Source organism: Anarhichas minor, unplaced genomic scaffold, assembly GCF_050575085.1.
Source record: "Anarhichas minor isolate MPS153535 unplaced genomic scaffold, ASM5057508v1 ptg000018l, whole genome shotgun sequence".
Lineage (NCBI taxonomy): Eukaryota > Metazoa > Chordata > Actinopteri > Perciformes > Anarhichadidae > Anarhichas > Anarhichas minor.
In genome coordinates, this window is record NW_027466464.1 from 10738293 (window position 1) to 10755813 (window position 17521).

General features: G+C 45.3%; 1 protein-coding gene across 4 annotated transcripts in view; it reads left to right on the forward strand.

Annotated features, from left to right (window-relative positions):
* LOC142952690 (sodium-driven chloride bicarbonate exchanger-like) overlaps positions 1 to 17521 on the forward strand; it is a 29902-nt gene that overhangs the window by 10191 nt on the left and 2190 nt on the right. For 2 of the 4 annotated variants that reach the window (XR_012954705.1, XM_076094564.1), the window contains exons 3-25: positions 1512 to 1593; positions 5015 to 5158; positions 5322 to 5463; positions 5662 to 5822; positions 6459 to 6647; positions 9001 to 9089; positions 9401 to 9558; positions 9719 to 9806; positions 10479 to 10625; positions 11081 to 11181; positions 12085 to 12259; positions 12414 to 12547; positions 12717 to 12962; positions 13116 to 13221; positions 13893 to 14054; positions 14631 to 14744; positions 14900 to 15061; positions 15156 to 15407; positions 15502 to 15570; positions 15665 to 15838; positions 15922 to 16044; positions 16147 to 16211; positions 16558 to 16671. Coding sequence is in view for 3 of the 4 variants with exons in the window: in XM_076094564.1 (XP_075950679.1) it covers positions 1512 to 1593; positions 5015 to 5158; positions 5322 to 5463; positions 5662 to 5822; positions 6459 to 6647; positions 9001 to 9089; positions 9401 to 9558; positions 9719 to 9806; positions 10479 to 10625; positions 11081 to 11181; positions 12085 to 12259; positions 12414 to 12547; positions 12717 to 12962; positions 13116 to 13221; positions 13893 to 14054; positions 14631 to 14744; positions 14900 to 15061; positions 15156 to 15407; positions 15502 to 15570; positions 15665 to 15838; positions 15922 to 16044; positions 16147 to 16211; positions 16558 to 16671 (3197 nt within the window). In the remaining variant the exon portion in view is untranslated. The other 2 variants (XM_076094566.1, XM_076094565.1) reach the window with 2 other exon arrangements.

The following is a 17521-nucleotide window of genomic DNA, read 5'->3' on the forward strand; positions in this document are numbered from 1 at the left end:
CATTTAGGGAAGTCTGTCTGCAGGGACTCGATGACGAGTCCTCATCTGGACCCGTGTTTGCGCGTCTACGAGAGCACTCGGTCTGTTAACGTCCCTCTGTACAGTAAGCCCGCCGTGTCAGCACTCAGCATCTGTCCACACACTCCTTTCATGGTTCGGCTTGTCTCTCACGTGGTTGTCCGTGTGTGTGTGTCTCTTGAGTGTTGTACCACCAGTGTTCGTGCTTAATCTCCCAGAATCAGAGACTGATGGCCAGCATCGGCCACCTCCAGCTTGTAGAGCTGGACATTTACATTTTCTGTTAATTACTTTTTGCAAAAAAAAGCATTTTATTTGATCACGTCTAATGGCGAGTTTTACGCAAAGGCCAGATACAGCCTTAAAGAGACATAGTAGTATGTATAGTCTGAAGTGCTGTACTTCAGACAGCGAATTTTACACTCAAAGTAGATGCCAGACTCTAGACCAGTGTAGCTTGGCTTGGGCAGACTCTCTCTTACAGTAATCTCTTAAGCTTACTTAAGGGACATGTCCTACTGTGGGTCTTTTTTTCTAACGTCCAAAACTTAGTGGTTTTAGCTTATTGTTCCTCCATTCCTGTTTGAGCTTCAGCAGTAGTGGGTCGGCTTATGGATGGCAGTAGGATAGATAATGAGGCCGCTAAATAGTGACAACAAAGAAACTCAGACATGATAATAATAATAATAATAACTGTTACAACACTAAAGTCAGGGCTTGCGGCAAATTCATGGACAGCGTCTAGAGGACACATGATGTAAACACAACACACACACACACCTGGACTTGGGGGAGACAGAGTCCGGAGAGGAGGGAGAAGGTTATAGACCGTAATTGTTCATGATGGTGGTGGTGATTCGTACAGCGTGCTGAGCTCTGCAGTGTTTCTGTGTGAACATTTTTGGTTTTACAAGTGTAAGATTGCCATCCTGAAATGAAAACACCACGAATTACAAGCCAGTGCTTTCACTAAATATTAAAAAGCAGAGCAGGCATTCGAAGACCCGCCCCTTTTTCTTCGTTTTTCAAGGTCAGGAGCTATTCATAGCATGGAGTAAACCAGGAAAGCGCTATGTCGCATCCATTAGCACCGGTCCTCGATCCCCCACCTGTCTACGCACCCAGCGTCTGCTGCTGCTCCAGTTCCAGAGAAGGTGTGGGCGGGGGAACATTTACATGATCTAAGGCTCACGCACAACGATGCATGGTTACGATGCTGAGTCTGTGTGCGTTCTCATTTCACGACACATCTTCCAAATAGGCTTACTCGGAGCATTTAGATGAAATATGGATTTTGGTTCACTGAGGCTCCTTCTGAAGGACCGCATGTCTCATGTGGCATTGGGGAACGTGAAAAATCACTCACATTAATTATTAACGCCGATTTAGTGGCGTCATGTGTAAGCTGACGTATGAGTATAATATTATAAAATGTGGGTGTGACACGCTAACTGTTCATGCTCCTCGTGTGTGTGTGTGTGTGTCTCTTTCAGAGAGCCGATGAGGAGGCAGTGGTGGACCGCGGGGGCACGCGCTCCATGCTCAACACCAACTTTGAGAAGGAAGAGCTAGAAGGTAACGCCCACAAGTGATCATTAACATATAAAATGAAAAATAAATGTTTTTAGTGGTGACGATAAAAGTAAAATAGGAACTTTATCACTGCATTTCCATAAAGTTAAGGGACTTGCAAGTGACTGATTGCAAGTCAAACACACATTCTTTGTATCTTTGGCCCCGTTTTGTCGTCTGGAGGTTTATTTCCTTTCCCTTTGTAGTCGATGGGATTTTACAATATATTTCCAGTAAAGCAATAGCAGAGTTTTATCGCTGTAAACTTGTCTTACATAGCAGAATTACTGACAGCAGAGCTTACTAATGGCAGAAAACCTGTCTGTCCACCTGTCTAAATCATTGCAAATGGACACTAGGTTTTGATGCGAGTCCTGCAGCATCAAAGAGCGAGGGCTTTATTCTCTGCTCGTGTGTTTGCGTCAGCCTTTCGTCCATCGTAAAAGACACGGAGAGGCCAATTTCTGCAGCAACAGCATCCTGAATTGACAGAGTCTCTTACAAAAAACAGGTTTACTGAGTGTTTTACTTGGCTGGATAATTAACAGAATTCCTCTCAAATCTAGAACGTAAACTGATTACAAACAGTCTAGAGTTTACTGAACTAGATTTTGGGGATTCTTACATTTTGAAGTCTATATGAATGAGAAAATATGACTTTTAGAAACGCTTTGTTGTCACATAATGACACCAGGTGAACTGCATCAAGGTTCGCATCCTTGCTTCTTTCATGTCACCCTTTGATTCTGACGCTGCCGGTGAGACGGTGCTTTCATCTCAAGGTCCCTCATCCTCGGATGATGGTTGCCCGCAATGACTCGCTCTCTGTCTGATGCTGTGCGTCAGCAGCACACAGGAGGAGACGCAGATCCTCTGAAGTTATCTCACTGATACCTCTCAGCCCCAACACTCACCTGCGTCCTCATTCTCATATACTCTCACATCTGGAAGTATTGAAATACACACTAACACATCGATTTTGGCCTTTTCAAAGGATTTGTTGATATTGGAAAATGACTGATACACTGTCCTGTCAAACACTGTTAGTTCTGTCAGCACTATTGCCGTTGTTTGCACCGTTAGCTGCTGGTCGTCCGACTCAGCCGTCACCATGTTGAGAGCCACGTAGAGGCAATTCATTGTTTGACATCAGCAGTAGTTCAGGCCTAGAGGACGCAAGCTATTTATGTCCTCCACTCATGAGTCTTGACTCATGAACCTTAAAGCTTTAGTGCTCCGTTCTCATGATTTCCTCTTATACCGTGTTGTTTCTGACTGCTGGAATGTGCATTTTATTATGACATTTGCTTTATGTGCAAAGTCAGTCTTTCCTCTGCTTCTGACATACATAATTCACACAATGCTAACAGCGATTTGCTCTGGATGAATGCGCCTTCAGACGACATGCTGACAGAGTCAAATAAACTCAAACTGCAAACACGTCGGGACATACAGTTAGTTTTCCCGTTAACGTTCTCTGACACACCTCACTTTACCTCTGTCCTGAAATCCTGTTGGAGGAAGGCATTGAGTGAGTGTCTCTTTTCAAATGCTGGGATGTCGGTGTGCTCTTACTGTAGGTGATTCATTTAACGACTGTGCATTGCTTGAATCTGATTTGTACGCTATGATGTGATTAGTCATGTCTGCAAAGCAAGTGAAACTTTAAGGCATTCGTGTGGGATGTTTTCCCCTCAGACTAAACGAAACAGTGGGTCTGGCCATAATAAACAGAGTAAGCTCATTTATTTCTGAACCTGCATAAATGGCTTAACTTTAGCTAGGATTTAACTTTGAAAGCAGAAGGGGTTCCCCAACGGTTTTTCTATAATAGATAAGATTCAAGGGCTTAGGTTTGGTGGAGGAACACTATGAAGTCAGAGCTTCTTCACAGGGTTATTTCCGTACAGTAAACTAAGAGTGAAACTGTTGTTGTTACCTGAAACTAAATAAAATCGATATCCTTAAAAAAGATGTCGGAAGTGTCTTAAAACTTGCATTCTCCCACCAGGGGGCGACTCCTCTGGTTGTATAGAAGTCTATGAGAAAATGACTCTACTTCTCTCTTGATTTATTACCTCAGTAAACATTGTAAACATTTTATGTTTATGGTCTCAATCTCTAGTTTCAAGTCTTCTTTGATACAGCATGATGTTCATTTAGTAAATTATGGTCCATTTAGAGTCAAATAGACCATAAAGCAGGGGATGCTTTAGGGCGGGCTTACTGTGATTGACAGGTCACTACCAGAGCCGTATACGGCGTCTCTACGTCACTCCTCCGCATTCCAAATATGGTAACTTCTGTTCATTGGTTGCGGAAAAAAACAACATGACGACGGCTGTAATCCAAGATGGCGACGGCAAACTCGAGGCTTCAAAACGGCAGTCCACAAACCAATGGATTGTGGTAGTAGTTTCCACAATCACCAGTGGAAATGCCGCTTTTGATTGAATTACAGTTGAATTAATGTCATCTGGGAATGTTATTTCACCTTGGTACAATGTGACACAAGAGAACAAAATGTATTATTAACGGATATAAACCTTTATGATCGCTCATTGTGCTTTCTTCATGGTAAAAGATGAATTAGGGAACAAATTTATTGGCCTCTGATGGATCCCAGTGTGCAGCTCTCAAGCATCAAATTGCCCTCAGAGTTGCGTTATGCCGGACGCTGTGGCGCCTCATATGGCGAACAGGGTGCTCTAAAGGGTTTTCCGTGTCCGGCTACTGAGCCGAGGGCCCGGCGGCTCGACCGCGATGAAGGAGGGGAAAGTCAGCTCGTATTATCTCCGCGCTGACCCTGTGGATGCACGCACATGCACACACATCAGAGAGAGCGCTCACATCGTACAATATCCTCTCGCAATCACAGTCTCTTTATTTCTCCTATATTGATTAAAAATAAAAAAACTCCCTAATTGTAAAAGTCATCCAATTTCAAAATAGATTTTCAGCATCAGAGAGGACAAGAGCTCCTTATTCAAGCGCAGGCACAGCGGGGCCTGGAGCTAGCAGTTCATTTGCTAAGTGCTGCTTCTCTGGTTCCACTCTAACTGACTACACGCTACTGCCTGGTGTTCCCATAGTTGACTTTCAGTGTACTCACTCAGTCACGCCCAATCTCATTGCTCTCATTGCCAATATTGCAAGCTCTGAAAGCCCACGTTATTCCTAGCCACATGATACCTTGTGTGAATTATGAGGGTTACCTCTGGTTCTTTCTTTCAGTGAGCTGGCTCCGGATTTAATTTAATTATGACAATTTCATGGCATTTGTACAGACATGGATATACACTACATGACGTAAGTCAGGTCAAAGAAAACATGAGTTTGATGCCATTGTAAAAAGGTGGGAACGATCAAACTAGTCTTGAGTTTAAAGGACAGACTGAAGAATCTAACTGCATGTTGTCTCCAGGTCACCGCACTCTCTACATCGGGGTTCACGTTCCCCTGGGCAGGAAGTCGCACAGACGTCACCGTCACCACGGACACAAACACAGGAAGAGGTCCAAGGAGAGGGACTCTACAGCTGATGATGGAAGAGAATCCCCCTCGCACAGTAAGTCTTCAAAATGCACTGAAGCTAACTCCAGCTTCAGTTCACTCCGAACCAGTTCCGCCAAACGCACATCATATTTTATTTATTTTTCAAATTTTGTCGCATGCTCTCCTTCCTCCTTTCTCCATCTCCACTTGTCCTCCGCCTGTCCCACTGGCTGCAGCGGACACACCAGCTCAGAGGGTGCAGTTTCTGTTGGGGACAGAGGATGGCGACGAGGAGCACATCCCCCACGCCCTGTTCACCGAGCTGGACGAAATCTGCCTCAGGGAGGGTGAGGACGCCGAATGGAAAGAGACAGCCAGGTACACCGCTGCGGCTGGCCAGATGTGCCTTTTTTCCTCTGTTGCACCTGAGATTTTGATCCTGTTTGTGTCTGACTGCAAGCTTTTAACGGTTGTTATGGCGGCATACATTCTTTACCAACCACCAAAATGCTCATGTCAATGTCAAATTTATGATGTCTTTATGTATGTACCGAGTTGTGTTTTTAATCCGTGCAGGTGGCTTAAGTTTGAGGAGGATGTCGAGGATGGTGGTGAGCGGTGGAGTAAACCCTACGTAGCCACTCTGTCTCTGCACAGTCTCTTTGAGCTCCGCAGCTGCATCATGAACGGCACCGTGATGCTGGACATGAGGGCCAACTCGCTGGAGGAGATCGCAGGTGACCGCTTGGGGCTGGACAATATCCTGGGGTCTTGTGTATCTCATTGGTTAAAACTAAAATCTGTTTGTGCCACATTTGAGCAAACAAAAATGATGTGGCGTTCCCCAAGGCTCCGTTCTCGGGCCTCTTCTTTTCAACAATTACTAGCTCAGATTATTGAAAACAACTAAATATATTAACATTCTTATGCAGACAACACACATATTTACTTAAAAGAAGACTGATTTAGCATTGCAAGTCGATAACAATGTCGGTTTTGTCTTTTTACAAAAGGCTCCACACATTAAAATGCTAACTTAGACCTAAATTGTAACATCCACAATAAGGCATAGGCTGACATTATAACGTGTGAACAAAAGCCCACCCACGAAAACTGGGCTTTGGTTTTTGAGGGCAGCCAAAGAGAGTGTTTATCTGATTGTGGAAAAATACTGTGCTGCGTGAACTTAACCTGGTTTGGTGCGATTAAATCAGCAGCAGCGGGTCATTTTTTTTGTCGGAATAATCAGCTTAGCAATCGCTGGCCGCCATGCAGGGACATCAGGAGTAGCCTTTGTGAGATTCAAATGTCTTAAAAGAGTAATGTGGAAACTTATTTTTGTTTGTCACCCTATGTGTATCTTTACTTCTCAGACATGGTTCTGGATCAGCACGAATTGTCGGGCCCTGTAGGTCCGGATGCCAGGAAGAGGATCCGCGAGGCCCTGCTCAAACAGCACCACCACCAAAACCACAAGAAACTGGCCAACCGCATTCCTATCGTACGCTCCTTCGCTGATATTGGCAAGAAGCAGTCCGAGCCTCATTCCATGGACAAGAATGGTGAGCAAATGGGCCAATCCTTGACCCTAAATGTTGTTGTATGTGAATATATAGGCCATTTATGTATCATTTTGTAAACCTTTGCATGCATTTTTCCAAAGTCTGTCCATCTGTGACTTACTGTTTTACTGCTGTTTGATATCTCATTTTCTCCTTTCTCGTTTGTGTTTCTCCGTGTTTGTGTACGTGTTTGTTCTCGTCTGCTGGGTTTTGCATGCGTGTGTGCACGTGTGTCATTCACTCAACCAGTAAACGGCCTCTATTATCAATTCGTAAAACCTCCCAAGTGTTTGCCCGAGCTCCCCAACAATACACCACCCAGAGAGGCCCTCTCCCGTGTGGCATGGCCGTGGTGTGTGTGTTGCGCGTCATGTCTCTCCACCCCTCCATCACCTTTGAGCTCCTCCAGTGGCCACATGACCCCAGACACGCCCTTTGGCAATACCAGCACCAAGCGCCTTAGTGTTCTTCAGGCAGTTGCGCAAGGCTACTGTCCCATCGCACATGACGACACAGAACAGGAAATCTGCACAGGCAACCAGAGTGCCTCGGCTAAAAGCCCAGAGATAGTAGTAGCAATAGAATAAAAAGGAACTCATTAAAGCGGAGAGCATCATCATGAGAGGTTAGAAATGGGTTATGTGCGGTCAAGAAGAGAGAACAAACCTCTGCATTCTACTCACAGTCGTGATGCTTCTTAAGCTGATCTATTTTTGAAACTCTAAAGTGAGGCAATAAAAAGAAAAGTAGATGGTTTTAAGTATGCAGAAGCTTTTCTGTACTTTTAACAACTTTGAGTAAGTGGTAGCAATTCTGCAGAAGCAGGGCATGTGCAGTGTACTGGTTGTCATGATTATGCTCTCCACTTCTTGTCATTGTCAACAATGTGTTCAATGACTAGAAACCATGGAAGATCTGTGACTCATGTTCTTCACTCATAACAGTGACTAATTGCTGATAGCGGTAGCTAACTGCTTTAAATCCATGGTGTAACTGCATAACACAAAACCTAATCTTCATTTTGTTGCCTATAGGATTGTTATTCAAAGAAATAGTTCTACATTTGTATTCACTTTCTTGCACAGAGTTAGTTAAACCACCCTTGTGTCTTTATGATAAATATGAAGCTGATTAGCTTAGCTTAGCATGGCATAACGACTGGAAAAAGGTGAAAACAGGCTTTGTCCACAGGTAATAAAATAAGGTCAACACTTAAAGTCTAGTTTGTTTGATTTGTATAAAAAGGTAAGTGTAAAACTATTTGGGGTTTGACAATGGGTGTTATGTTCTGGAGTATTTATGCTAAGCTCAGCTAACCAGCTACTGGCACCGGCTTCACTTTGCAAGTGGAATCGATTTTCTCATCTAACTTACGGCAAGTGAGCACATGAATTTGCAAAAATATTCCTTCAAAGGAATATTTCGACATTTTGGGTTAGACAAGTAGATTGATATCATTCTCATGCTAAAATAGGAAGCTACAGGCAGCAGCCCAAGTTATCTTAGCTTATCGCAACAGCTGGAAGCAGCTAGCCTGGCTCTGTCCAATGGGGAGCTTTAGAGATGCTGTTAGGAGGATTTGTTACCAGATTTTGTTACAAAGCCAGGCTAGCTGTTTCCAGTTAGCTAAGCTAAGCTAACCCGCTGCTGGCTTTACTGTAGCTTCATATTGAACCGACAGCTTTGAGAGTGGTGTCAATCCTCTCATCTAACTATCTGCAAGAGAGCGTATAAGAGCATTTCCTTAAATGTCGAACAACACCTTTAGTTTTAGTAGCAACACTCCTTGTGACATTTTGAGCAAGCCCCATTTGTTGCGTTTCCTTGTGCTGGGATTTGCTCAAACAGCTGCAACTGGTGCATTCACATCACAAACTGCTTGAGATTTAAATTTAATAGGAGCAATCTTTGACTTTGTTTCCGCAAAACTAAAACAAAAAAAGCATTTTAAATGGGGACACTATTTGTTGATACACTTAATGGAAGTTAAAGATTGTACCTCATTTAGTTTACTTCACTTGATTTGGAGAAATAATGTTTATGTTCTTGATAAAATCACTATGTCCACTGCACCACTGAGCAGCTCTCAGATTAATATTAGTCTAACTCACCAGGTACACTCTGAAACAAGGTACAATATTATCTTTTGTCGCGAGGGCTGAACCTTTCCACCACTAAAGGTGCAGCGCCCAAAACAAAAGGGTCCACTATTGTATCATATTTTTCAGAGAATGTAACCGTACCCTCTAGTCACTCACTGAAGGCCTTTGTCTTCGTGTGGGAAAGTAGTGTTGTGATAGGCCAATTCTCTGTGAAAATTGACATGATGTTGGTTTCCTGCTCTGCCCGACAGGCCAAACGGTCTCACCCCAGTCCCATCCGGCTAACAGTGAGGGCAAACAGGACGTCAGCCGAGAAAACAGCGCCGTCGACTTCAGCAAGGTGAGCAACCGGACCCACCGCTGGTCCCGCTGTTTATCTACGGGCACTGATAGCTGGACACATAACTAGTGCTGTGTGTTTAACCTAGGTTGGGTTACGTGTGAAATGGTCACCTTGCCCTGGGAAATCAACTGGAATTTAACAGGATAAAGCTTGTTTTCTTTTGTTGTGTGGACCATCGGATTCAGATCCAGCCAGTGTTTTGGATATAGATGATTTACTGTAATAACCACTTTCAACCTGTCTTTTAGCTAAAAGCAGAACATTTATACTAATCTTTTGTGCTGTTTTGGTTTCCCTCTGTCTCACAGATTGACCTCCACTTCATGAAGAAGATCCCCCCTGGTGCTGAGGCGTCTAACGTCCTGGTAGGGGAGGTGGAATTCCTAGACCGCCCCGTGGTGGCCTTCGTCCGCCTGGCTCCTGCTGTGCTGCTCAATGGCCTGGCTGAGGTTCCCATCACCACCAGGTCATACACGAACTGCTGGAAAAGCCCCCTGCTTGCCTCTGCATCTCTTTCTCTCTGTCAACTGTTTCAAATCTGGATAGATAAGCTGATAATCCTCTCAATGCTTCATTAGAAATGGATTTGACTTTTACTCAAACCTGCTTTCCTTTGTGTTACACAGGTTTCTTTTCATCCTGCTTGGCCCTCTGGGAAAAGGTCCACAGTATCATGAAATTGGCCGGTCTATTGCTACCCTGATGACAGATGAGGTGAGGCCTAAGTACAACATTATTAAGGTTCAAATTCTGGCTGTATGATGATGCTGGCAGGGGTGGAGGACGTAGTCCGGTCTTTTTTTCCAGTAAAACAAGCAATACAACAATGTAAATATCACAAAAATGAGGACTTGTACTGTGAGACGCAACTTACTTGAGACTTGAAGGCTAAAAGCTGAGGAAACATAATAATCTTCAATAAATATTTTTAAAAAAGCTCTACTAAATGTAGCTGTAGTTCTTGGAGCTCTGCCAAACTGTCGTAATTAATAAATAACGGTACCAGGATGCGTTTACCGTCTCCATAACCTAGTGCACCTTTTAACTCTACATTTCTGTAACTGACCCGACCTTTGACCTCTGTTAAAAGCCGGAGAAGCCTTTGGGGATGAGCAGACATGAAAACAGTGACAGGATTTCCCACAGTGCAGCAATGAGCTGATGTTACTGAACATCATCAGAGCCAGATGTTGCCCTTTTTCCTCTGAGATGTATGAAAATAAAAGTGTATGGATGTCAGCCTACTTCATCATATTTGGGAATGAACTGTACCCATCACTCTGATCTGTTTTTCAGCCAACAAGAATCGTATTCTGTGTTCAAAAATCCAATGTAAATCCATTGAAATGTACTCTGTGAAAATAACTCCCGTCATCTGCTCCACAGATTTTCCATGACGTCGCTTACAAGGCCAAAGACAGGAACGACCTGGTGGCGGGCATCGATGAGTTTCTGGACCAGGTGACGGTGTTACCCCCCGGAGAGTGGGACCCCTCCATCAGAATAGAGCCTCCCAAAAACGTGCCGTCCCAGGTAAACCGTCTACGTAAACCCCCCTGCGTCACACTGCCTGCTGAGAGATATTGAAGCATCTGTGCTCTCCTCTAATCTCGACTGCGTTGTACTCCGTGCTTTGATGCCGCTCCCCAGGGCTCTGCTCTCGATCCTCTCCAAAACATTCTCTATTTTTCCTCCATTAGTTATCTCGGTCTACTTTGAAAACCCGCCATCTTGTTTGGGAGAGTTACCGATCAGAAAGTTGCTCCAGATGATGACAAAAAGTCTTTCCCCCTTTGTCATTAGACTCATGTGGTGAATTAATGAGATACCGCTGTGCACAATTCATGGATAAGAGAACAATCATTTGGTATTTAGGTTGGAATAACTGTAACATCTGGTGTCGACAAATGTCTGACTCAGACGCTTTATTATTGTCATGATGATGGCCAGTAACAGACAGTTTACTGACAGTGATCTTAACGACACAGGAAAAGCGGAAGATTCCCCCCCTTCCCAACGGAGTGACAGATCTTGGAGAGTCGGAGGAACACGGAGGGCACGGCGGCCCTGAGCTGCAGCGCACCGGGAGGTAAGTGCTCGTCGTTGTGCCGGTCTCCCTGTCGCCTGTTAGCTCTCTCGCTGTCCCCAAACTATAAATTTAGCCTTTCTGAAGAGGCAGACTACCCTGCTGGCCCATTATCATTCATCACACTTCAACTCCACAAAGACCTGTTGGTTGGCTTTCAATTCATGATGAGTTTAGATACTCCAGCACACTACATCCCACACAGAAAATCACATTGCAACATTTTATTAGCATTATTATTTTTGCCTCGTTTACTCATCAAGCACTTAACTTAAAAACTGTTTTTATTTTTATTTCATCCCCATTAAATTCATCTGACAGCAGAAGTAACTGTTTCGAGGCCCAATGAGGCTAAATTATCCCAAATTTAAAAGAAAAGCAATGATTGGAGAAAGTGTCATGACCCCAAAGATTCATCTTGTGCCCCTTGAGAGGGCCCCGAGCCCTAGGTTGGCGATCACTGGACTAAACTATCTAACTGTAGATCAAACCAGCTCCACCTCCACCTTGTGGATGCTGTCGCATGCTGCAGTACAGAGGCTCAGTCTCAGTTATCAACCACCACCTCCTCCCGGGACTCGGCATCGGTGTCTCGGACCGAAATAAGCACAACGTCCCACCCGCTGTTGCCATAGCAACCGCCTCCGGCTGGCTCACCGCGGCCCCGGCTCGCTGCAGCGGAGAAAGCCTGCTCGCTCCGGCTGAGAGTCACTCGGATGGAAGCATGAGTCGACAAAATGTGCACACACTTACATTGATAAAAGCACAAAGCTTTGTTGAGTAAGTTAGATCGATACGCTGCGCTGCAATGGTTTTGTTCACAGATGCCGTTTGTGGTCCCAGAATAGCACACGTGTACTATACTTTTGCGGGCGATTCTTTCATGAAATCCGCTTTTCACCACAGGTTATTCGGCGGCTTCTTCATGGACATCAAGCGAAAGGCTCCTCACTACATTTCCGACTTCACAGACGCCATCAGCCTGCAGTGTCTGGCCTCGTTCCTCTTCCTCTACTGCGCCTGCATGTCGCCGGTCATCACCTTCGGAGGACTCCTGGGTGAGGCCACAGAGGGACGAGTGGTAAGAGGCGACATCTTTACTGCTCCCGAGACATGAGCGCACGTCGTTTGTCTGTAACTGATTTCTTTGTCATGAACTTCATCACCCCGTCCTTGACGTCATATTCATGAGAAGAGACTTTTAGAAGTAACGATGTGTTTTCCTGTGTTCCCAGAGTGCTATCGAGTCCCTGTTTGGGGCTTCCATGACTGGAATAGCCTACTCTATCTTTGCCGGTCAGCCCCTCACCATCCTGGGCAGCACTGGGCCTGTTCTTGTCTTTGAGAAAATCCTCTTCAAGTTCTGCAAGTAGGTTGTCTTTTGTCTCTCTTTTTTCTCCAGTAAAAATTGTGTTTTGTTACAGTAGAATATTTCAGTGTTGATGGTGGATGTGTGTGCTTTCTGCGTGAGTGGGGATGCCATATCTAATGGCTTCTCCCCCTCACTCCTGTGTATGCGTGTGTCCCGTCTCTCTCAGGGAGTACGGCCTCTCCTACCTCTCCCTGAGGGCCTGTATCGGCCTGTGGACGGCCTTCTTGTGTCTACTGCTGGTGGCCACGGACGCCAGCTCGCTCGTCTGTTACATCACACGCTTCACCGAGGAAGCTTTCGCTGCGCTGATCTGCATCATCTTCATCTATGAGGCCCTGGAGAAGCTGCTCCACCTGGGGGTGCACTACCCCATCAATAAAAACAACGACCTTCAGAAGCTCACACAGTACTCGTAAGTGCTCTTTTCAAATCCACAAGTGATGCTTTTTTGTTTGTGTCATAAATGTGTCTTTATGAATGAATGTATTTCTATTTAGCTATTAGTATATTCACCTTGTCCTCTTATAAGTATTTAAGAAAACTAACTGAAGAATATCCACCTCAGGTGTGCGTGTGTGGAGCCCATGAACCCCAGCAACGAGACCTTGCGGTTCTGGGAGGAGAAGAACATCACAGCCTCCCAGGTCAACTGGACCATGCTGGAGGTCAAGGTAAGGCACCCTTGACATTTGGAGAGAAATGGCTGTACATACGTTGCATTTCAATAAGGGACATCTAAGGCCTTGAGATGCTTCGATCTTGCATTCAAGTAGACGTCTAATCATGGTTAAATTATCCAAAGAAGATCTAGACGGTAATTCTAAACCCAGCCTTCAATTAACACAGGATCAAGATTAGTTGGGGATATTTCTTGCAGTCTCTGGCACCGCGTCGTGTCTCCCACACTTTGCTTCATCATTAAGCGTCATAAGTCTAGGCGGGGATTAGGAACGCGTGGGCAGAGCATTTCACGGGGTTTAGCCGTGCAGAATGAGCAGGGAGATGAAGTGTGAAGAGTGGATTCTCTCGCAGTCAGACACAAATAAGTCGTGCCAGTGGCGACACTCCCACATACGCTTGAATGGCCGCAAATAGTTAGATAGGCACGGGAGGCCACCGGGATTGTATGGAAATAGATGAATCACGCTATTTAGATATTTAAAGCATAGAGCGCTGAATAAATCAAAGATGAACGTACCAGATTGTTCAGACCGCTGACACCGACATGCATCATCGCCATTATTTCCACTGACATTCTAATCATTTTTATTATCACCAACCTGATTATTATTACCACCATCTTCATCATCATCATCATCACCGTGTCCTGTGGTGCCAGTAGGAGTGCGAGATGTTTCACGGGGAGTTCGATGGCAGCGCCTGCGGCCCCCACGGCCCTTACGTCCCCGACGTCCTCTTCTGGTGCGTCGTCCTCTTCTTCTCCACCGTCTTCATGTCCGCCTTCCTCAAGGAGTTCAAGACGAGCCGCTACTTCCCCACTAAGGTACGTAGATTACACTTACAGAGGATTTATATTACCATTCTCTTTTTAAATCTCTGTATCACTTGTGAAGTACACACTCTCTTAGGCTTCCTGTTTGGTTGTACAGTCTTCCATTTACTTCTCCATCTGTTATGGGACTGCAGTTTGTTCACATGGCTCTGCTTCTGTCTCGTGTCGCTTTAGTTTATGCTGCCATCTATTGGACGTTTCCCGTCGCAGCAAAAATCCTTCAGCCCGTGTGGCCGCTCTGCACTCTATGTGTGCAATTTCTATGATTTATCATCGGGATGACACGCTTGAGCGAATGTGTGGCGTGATGCCGGCACAATGATCTGTAGTTTACCAGCGCCACCTTGTGGTGATGAATGCTACAGTGTCGTCTGGCTGTGGTTGCAATATTTAGATGTCAAAAGTCAGACAAAAGATCAGCAACAGTTTCTTTTTTGATAATTCCCAGTAAATAAAGTTTAAATGAGGAATATTTAAATTCAACAGAGGTCTTTGTCAGACATTGAATGCACTTTATTTATTTCACCATATTGTGCCTCCTCGTCGCTCCGTCTGTGTTCCCTCCAGGTGCGGGCCATCATCAGTGACTTCGCTGTCTTCATCACCATCCTGACTATGGTTTTAGTCGATTACGCCTTGGGGATCCCCTCACCTAAATTGCAGGTCCCCAGCAAGTTCAAAGTAAGTCCACATGACAGCCGCTGTGTGCAGGACTTTAAGTTTCTTTCCTGTTGCTCAAAGAAGTATTTGAAGAATTTAAGTCAAAGCCATTTAAGTTGTTTGTCGGAAGTCTTAGCTCACAAGCTCATTTCTGCCTTTCCTTTCTCTCCCCCCAGCCGACCAGGGACGATCGTGGCTGGCTCATAAACCCTGTGGGGCCCAACCCCTGGTGGACCACCATCATCACCTTCCTCCCCGCTCTGCTCTGCACCATCCTCATCTTCATGGACCAGCAGATCACGGCTGTCATCATCAACAGGAAGGAGCACAAACTAAAGGTGTTTCAAGACCTTCATTTCAAATCACAAAGTCACAAAAATAACCAAACTCTGCTGTATCTAAACCCCACTCTCCTTGTCCGGCGCCCCGCAGAAAGGCTGCGGCTACCACCTGGACCTGTTCGTGGTCGGGGTGATGCTGGGCGTGTGCTCGGTGATGGGCCTGCCGTGGTTCGTGGCGGCCACGGTGCTCTCCATCTCCCACGTGAACAGCCTGAAGCTGGAGTCGGAGTGCTCGGCCCCCGGCGAGCAGCCCAAGTTCCTGGGCATCCGAGAGCAGCGCTTCACCGGCCTCATGATCTTCACCCTGATGGGCTGCTCCGTCTTCATGACCTCCGTCCTAAAGGTCAGGGGATGACCGGCAAAATATACACCCACGCAGTCATTTTAACTCTTTTCATTCATTTTATATATTTGTATATGTGTCTGTGTGTCTCCAGTTTATCCCCATGCCTGTGCTGTACGGAGTCTTTCTGTACATGGGGGCTTCCTCACTCAGAGGCATCCAGGTGAGCTCAGATTACTGCCTGCTGGTATTTTTATTAGAAGAGTTAATGGAGAAAAGATGCAGGAGGAATTCTTGAATTGTTCGTATCTGTGCAGTTCTTTGACCGCCTGAGGCTGTTCAGCATGCCGGCCAAACATCAGCCGGACTTCATCTACCTTCGTCACGTCCCGCTGAGGAAGGTGCACCTCTTTACCATCGTCCAGCTCAGCTGCTTGGTCCTGCTCTGGGTCATCAAGACCTCCAAGGCCGCCATCGTCTTCCCCATGATGGTAAGCGGGTTGCATTTTCTTGTGAAGTACTTAGTGTTTAACTCATATGATTGGTTGATAACTGTCTGTGTGTGCTGCGTCAGGTCTTGGCCCTGGTGTTCATTCGTAAGCTGCTGGACTTAATCTTCACCAAGAGGGAACTGAGCTGGCTGGACGACCTGATGCCAGAGTGGAAGAAGAAGAAACTGGAAGATGCTGAAGAAGAGGTGCAGTAATAGACCACCATTCTGAGGACTTAAAGTTTCCACCATTGGCAAAGCTGTTATTTAAGCAGTGGTTCAGATGTTCTCTTTTGTCTCTTTCTCCAGGAGGAGCACAGTATTATTGCAGAGGAAGAAGGCATTGTACAAGTGCCACTGGAGGGACATTACAAGTAAGTCATTTTGATCTTTAATCCGGTGCCCAAGCGTCCTTCAAAAGCAATTTTGTCAGCAGTGAAATATTCACGTTAACGGCGAAAGTACAAATTGTACAGGGCCAGGCTAGCTGTTTACCCGTTTCCCGTCTTTATGCTAAGCTAAGCTAACAGTCCTCTGGCTCTGGCTTCATTTTAAGATATGAGAGTGATATCACTCTTCTTCTCTAACTCTCTGCAAGAAAGTGGATAAACTTATTTCCCAAAATGTTCAAGAGTTCCCACAACGGGTAGGTTGATGCAAGCAGCTCCTGTAGTCATCAGTCTTGCTTTCATTGTTGTCCCTCTGCGTGTGATTTTGAAGGTGTGACCCGGCCACAGTGAACATCACTGACGAGATGTCTAAAGGATCTTTCGGGGGGGTGTGGAAGAGCATCAGCCCTGGTGAGAGCACGAAGAAGGAGCCAAGCGCTAAAAGGTTAGCCTCCTTATTCACATTACTCTCACGTGTCTAGATCAGTGTCTCTGATGATACCGACGAGGGGATTCCAATGTATTTTTAAAGGGTCAGAAAAAGGTTATAATGATGTCTTTGGGTGTAAGAGCACGCAGTCGCAGGTGTTTATTATTGAAATGTTACGGAACATTTACTTCTTATTTTTCCAGGAAACTCAGGAGCTAGTGTGTTTAGATAAAAATGGTTTATCTAAGAGCAGCCCTGCCCTCACAGATGTCCCACAGAGTAGACTAACATAGTGTCTCCCGCCTGCGTCTCTTATTCCATTCCAACCCATAGCTCCCCTTCCTAACCTCTCAGAAGCTGACATCCCAAAGGTGAGTTGTTCCCAGTCGCTGTCGGCATGGAGAGTCTTGTCCTGTGTCTTCTGTTTACTGCTATTTGTTGCATGATGAAAGCGGTGTAGGTCTGTGCTGTACGTCACGATTCGATGTTGGGAGAAGATCACTGAATAAATAGAGAGATAAATCAAATGAATGTTGGTGGATTGACAACGCAGCATGGCCTGAGTGTGCATGTTACATCAATGACACATTTAATCTATGTGTCACTGAGCTGTAGACCAATTGTATATTTCAATGTCACAAGATATTGAAGTGGTAGAGCAAACTGCTAATAAAGGGACAGTTCACCCCAAAACTGAAAATACACCTCTCCTCTCACCTACAGTAGAGTTGATCAATCTATATTGGTTTGGTGTGAGTTGCCGAGTGTTGGAGATGAAACCACTTCTCACCAATATAATGGAACTATATGACGAAGCAATAACAAAAAAAACATTCGAAAAAAAACTCAACAGCAACGTCTCTTA